General features: G+C 43.8%; 1 protein-coding gene and 1 pseudogene across 1 annotated transcript in view; both read right to left on the bottom strand.

Annotated features, from left to right (window-relative positions):
* The window catches only part of LOC111953891 (vacuolar protein sorting-associated protein 41 homolog), a 35,923-nt gene that overhangs the window by 24,304 nt on the left and 5,619 nt on the right, over positions 1-6,000 (bottom strand). Inside the window, exon 7 of the mRNA XM_070435420.1 lies at positions 5,862-5,927. Within this exon, the coding sequence (XP_070291521.1) occupies positions 5,862-5,927 (66 nt within the window). The remainder of the gene's footprint in view (positions 1-5,861; positions 5,928-6,000) is intronic.
* Positions 2,670-4,811, bottom strand: LOC111953890 (vacuolar protein sorting-associated protein 41 homolog; annotated as a pseudogene).

The following is a 6,000-nucleotide window of genomic DNA, read 5'->3' as shown; positions in this document are numbered from 1 at the left end:
TTCATGACGGTAACGAACATAACTGTACGGGGACACTTACTGAGGCAGGAAGACCGTCTCTCACAAAGTTCTCCTCCTGACCAAATGCTCCCAGAGCCTGAGATTTATCACGTAAGATGATTCAATCATGTTTCTAATATATCTGACATACCTTGATAAGATTCAATAGATGTCAACTCAAAGAAATGTACTTCATGGACCAATTGTATTTGAAAGTGTCTCTAAGTACCCTTTTCGAGTGGCAATGATCTGTCCCTGAGGAATGGCAGCAGTGGGCCGATCATACTCAGGCATACAGTGCCAATTTTGTCTCTCATGGACCGTTGACCCCTATGTGGTGTCCCTCTTGAACAGTTTGTGTAAAGTACTTAAGGAAGGGTAAAGGGGAGGTGGTGCATTTTTAAATGTCATACAATTTTCAAATCAAGATTAATCACAGGAATCGAGACCACTTTAAAATCAAACGAAAATAACTTGTAAAGTGCGACTCACAATGTGAGCAGCTCAGTCGTCCCGAAGCTCCTCCACTACTTGTCGGTTCTGTAGAACATCGAAGACAGAAACGTGTTAAGCAAGGTTTTTTAACATTTTATTGTGAAACTCTCATGAAAGTTCAAGGTAAGCAAGGTACACATACCGATATTTTGTCTTCATCTTATCCATGGAGCATGTCGACAGCTTTTGACAACACAAATAACCCATTCTTCAGACGGGGATAAACACAAAGTACTTATGACCTTTGTGGTCTTCCAATCCAACGCATTAAGGGTGTGCGAGGCACGATGACGTCAAGCAAAGGTTTTCCATACTTTTGCACAGCTTTTAAAGCCAACTCCAAAGACAGATTTTTTGTTTATTTTTTTATTAAGCAGGAATGATATTACTATTCAATGAGGACAATATACACAACAAGCTATACAGGTGCAAGGGTCCTATGATACAGCAAGGGTCGACTTTTCAAAACAGATTATGCGTGATGTTCTGCGGTCCCCACCTCATTATCAAAGTCCATGAGAAGCACAATCTGTCTTCTAGTGGAGGAAAGAGGTGTGTTGTGATCAGCTTGGTAAACACCTTATGCCTCAGTCTCACGTAAAGATCTCCAGGCTCGGTCATACCGCTGGTCATATGTGTACCTGCAGCGGACATTACCAGACGCAGCTTATGGCACTTCAAAACGCTCTCAATCATATAAAAAGGAAACGGACATTGCACATTGAGAGTTTGATGTCAAGCAAATTGTGGAAACAGTGGAGAGTCACTCCAGTTCAGGCCAGTGTGTGCAGGGTGCTGTTCGTGGGTCCTTCTTGAGTGCTCGCGACTGCCTGAACATGGTCATGTATTGTAGAGCTTCTCCGGCCACTCGCGGATACACTGCAAAGCCCTTGGAAAGAGAGAGAGAGAGGCAGTTTGCAGAGAGCTGGTAAGAAGTTCATATTTGCGCTACTTATATAATACTAAACACGGCAGTAAGAAAAGACATCGGAACAGAAAGACATACCTCATAGGTCCGTCTTCAGAAAGTCATTAAGATCATCTCATATAGTGGCAGGTCGAGACGCAGGTCCGCTCTGGGCAAGTATTGGCTGATGCCTGGAGAGGCAAGACCGGCAGAGAGGCGGAGGACAAAAAGGAGACGAGAGAGTTATATGAGTATGATATGGAGAGGAGAAAAATAGAGAGATACTTACAACAACAGTTAATACTGAGGGCAACACAGAATATTGTTACTTCTAAAACGTACTTAGTCTTTCAATGGCCATAACTGATCAACTTTTTAGGGCCGGGATGACGCCTAAGTGTCGCAATATTTTTGTTCCAATGGCAAAAAATGAAAACACGAAGCATACCAAACTCTTTGGTTCTTTAAAACCTGCTGTATGTATAATATTGTGGCTATACTTGGGAAATAAATACCGTACTGGGATGACAACTATAATGATGTTGTGTCCAACATAGGGGGTGTTTTCCTTAAAAGTGAAATCTGCTTTGTGTTCGGTTTCCTTGCAACGATACTTAGAGTATCAGCGATACGGGTATCGTCTGGCCCTGTCACTTTGCGATGTCACAGGTTGGACTGGACTCACCTTCAACTCCCAATTGGTTTTAACCTGTACCACCTTCATTCTCCCGAGTTCCATGTTTTTTCCCCAGCACCTTCTGAACTTCCTGGATTGAAAGAAGCAAGAGAGAGAGAGCGAGAAGGGAAAGCAATCACTTAATCTACCTCCTTGTACTGTATTTCAGAAGAAAACACAACTGACAGAACTAAAAGGCTGGTATATCCTGGCAAGGTGTCGTAGTCACCCTTCTCCACCAAGGTGGATTATGTAGGCCATCCCAATTCTGATTAGAACAGATAGAGAAGTCCATTAGGAATCAAAACATTAGTAATGTGACTGTGTCTTTCTGGAATTTCATCAAGTGTTGGATGATTCTGTAGTTTCATCTGTGTTGTATCATGGAATTTCAACCAACTGAGAAGACAAAGGTGTACTTTACCAACCTCTCGCGTCGTTAATTTGCTAACCGGGTTTGACGATGGTGGGATCCGGTATAAAAATACATATGTGTGGTAAAATAGGAGCAAGAATAGAGAGAATAGCACCTAGTTCCAAGGTAGAATAAAACATGACCAATGCCTATACAGTTACCTGACTTATGGCGGTTTAACCGTTCTTGAAGCTGATCCTCAGCAAAGCCATCAGAGCTTCCTGATATAATGCATTATTACCTGTATAAGCACGCATATCTTCTAGGTCTATAAGTAGATAATATTCGTCTCTCAATGCAACACATTTCGCTGAAAATCTGCTCTCAACTGATCAACATTAGAAGATACCTGTAACAAGCAGTGCAAAAAATAGCTGAAATCCTCAGTACCAAGTCTGCTTGACTGGATCCTTAAAAACAGCTGACCTCATACTGTCTTCTTGCCAGCAGCCATCAAATGTGGTCATCCCTGGCTTCTCTCTTTGGCGCACACAATGGTCTTTCCGGGCTGATGAGTAGAACGGATTTCTCCCTCAGAATGTTCTGTTGACACGAGGTACAGGACAGAGCATGTGATCTATCCTCATAGTAGGTTAAAGGAGCTAGAACGTGGAAATGCAGACGTCTCTCGAGTAGTGTTTGCCGGGGAGGGTATCTGACCGACTCACCCAGCCGGTAGTCTCGACACTCGTCTCCTGGAAGTTGGGACGGTGAGGCGTCTGATGAGATCTCCTCAAAGCCCTCTGGGAGAGGCTGGATGATGTCCAGACGAGGCCGTGCTCTGAACTCCTCTCCTGATCAGACACACACACACACACACACACACACACACGCAACACACACGCACACGCACACGCACACGCACACACACACGCACACACGCACACACGCACACCACCGACAACCACACGTAAACATGTCGACCAGATCAACTTTAAATATCATGTCTGTGACCACTTAAGCCATTCCATCACACAGTATCTAACCAAAACAGTACCATGTGGTCAGAGTTTCCCTTCACAAAGTAAGGTTGACCAGCTGGTCTGCTAGAGGCGCCAGGCCACTGATGAAGAACTCGGTTCAAACGCAGACACTGCAAGAGAGAAGCCCAAATGACTTCCACATCACCCATCAATCCTTTACAGTAAAGTCCCAACAAACATGTCGTTACATTAAAACTGTGACTAGTACATGCATGCCCCGCCCTCACCAATTTCCACATAACGGCTAGGAAGTCTCTCATCTCCGCGTGGCCCTACTCCTTCACGGCACAGATCTTAACGGAGGAGCCCAGCCGAGATAAGGGGAGTTTCTTTCCAGCACAGACTGCACGGGTACATATGCAGGCCGCAGGCTGACGTTATCCCGTAAGACCGTTGGTGATTCGTTGTTTGGTGCTGATGTCATAAGATTTTCAACCCCCTGAAAGAGACCAATACAAACAGAGTATTCAGCTCTTTGCATGTCTAACGCACTATGCATTTCATGTTTGTGACAGACATGTCAACGCGTCTATTTAAGATGACACGCTGTATGATGCAACAACAACAAAAAATAATTCCAACAGATACAATAAAAGTCCACCATGTTTCCTGTATAGTCCATGTATCTGAAGCTTTGACTGCTGTCCTTACCACATTGTTGGCCCAGGCGATGAGATTGGCCCTCCACTGGACGTTAGTGATGGTGCCCTCCCCTTCGTGCACATGTGATGGCTTCCAACTGTTCAGCCAGTTCCTCTCATACAGAAGAAGCCTTGGAGAGCAACATAAAAAAAACATTCACATCAGAACCATGTGCCATTAATATCCAACTTACTACATGGTTTCAAGACAAGGCACAAGCAACGGTGTCCTCGAGCAGTGGATTGTGGTTCTTGTATTTCCACCACCAAGGGGCAGTAGAGCACAGGACAGGAGGACAGACAGTTTGTGTCAGTGGTCTCCCAGAGTGGGAGATTGTATTCAACTTGACCTTTATCATAAATATTAAGTAAACAGACATTGTCTTTCAACACTGTCTAGCACAGCTCAGTGAGCCAGACATGATCTCATTCTTTACCTGATTCAAAATAACTGATCAATGTTTATGAATTTACATGATGTGAGTAAAGAACTGAAGGGTAAACTAAAAGATGCACGAAGATGTGGTCTTCATACAAGACTGACAAAATCAATTCTCGAGAACGTCCTTATTTCAGTAGGTTTGACGCATACGTGTATTTCTTAATCACTGGATTTTCGTCAATGGCTTTGAGACATAACGATGGCTGTAGTCCCTCTTTTCAGTCGCTGTGGCTTCACCTCAGAGAAGGCCATATACATAAAAAGCATTTCAGCCCTTTTAAAGCATCTCTCAGTGTCACAGTCATATAGACGATGTACAATAGCCTTTGGTATATTGAACGGGGGGGCGGCGAGAGGGAGACAGCGCCCGGCCTTTAATTCAACAGTCTGGAAATGTTAACAGTTCTCTCCACAAAGAGAGGATATGACACTGAAGAAACTGTGGAGACGGGATTGAATTGCCTTTGACAGGATGTGGCTCCATTTGAGCGGTTATTGATTTTCCTCACAGGTGCTTTATGGAGGGTCTGAGCACACGGAAGGAAGAAAATCAGTACAATTGTGAGAAAATGGAAAAATAACACTAACAATGAGCGTTTTCATAGATCGAGCAGCTTAAAAACACTTTTACCTTCGCCAGGGTTGTAAGTATGGATATAACTTTTTTCTCCAATGTTGTTGGGGGGGATTTTACCGTGCTGTACAGATTTTTTTTCTGTTGTATCATTTGCACTAAGTGGTGTTGGGGCAGACTGCAGTCTTTGCCATGGAAACGGAACATTAGTACTACCATAAAGTGTTTTCTGAATCTGAGACACATTTATGGGTTGATAGAAGAAGAGACTGCTGTGTCAGCCTACCCAGGACCCTTAAACTATGGGCCTCCTGATAATGACATCTATTGGTGTGCTTGTGAAACACTGCCTTTCAAACACTGTTGAGCGCAGCAGCACTTTGTGAAAATGGGCCGCTGCCCGGAGTGCACTCCAGACGAGAGACAGGGAAAGTAGAGGCTTTTCACACCAGTCAAACAAAGGCCTGTGTGTGCATAGCCATCAACAAAGCACAGGGGGGGGGGGGGGGGTCAATTGTGAATCAGAATCTGTTTCACCAGAACAAAATCTAAATTCATTATTTTGAAAAACAAAGGCTAATTTATGCTGAATATTTGTTAACTAAAACATGAATATAGAGTTCTGTCCACATTAGCTAATCCGCAACAGTTTTCAACTACACTCCTGCTAACACTGTTGAGATGGGCTGTATACTGTACCCACATTGAAAAATCCCTTTCAATCTCACCTTGTTGCCTCCAGTGACAAATTGTTTGTGGTTTGAGCTGCTGAACCCAGGGTGTAACGCCACCACCTGGAGAATATGGGAATTAGATCCATTTAGAACGCATACAAGTTATGGTGTGTGCTATTATTATACCGCCCAG

The sequence above is a fragment of the Salvelinus sp. IW2-2015 genome, linkage group LG27, assembly GCF_002910315.2.
Source record: "Salvelinus sp. IW2-2015 linkage group LG27, ASM291031v2, whole genome shotgun sequence".
NCBI classification, from domain to species: Eukaryota; Metazoa; Chordata; class Actinopteri; order Salmoniformes; family Salmonidae; genus Salvelinus; species Salvelinus sp. IW2-2015.
The sequence above is the reverse complement of the archived record's forward strand: the minus strand, read 5'-3'. Positions and strand labels throughout refer to the sequence as shown.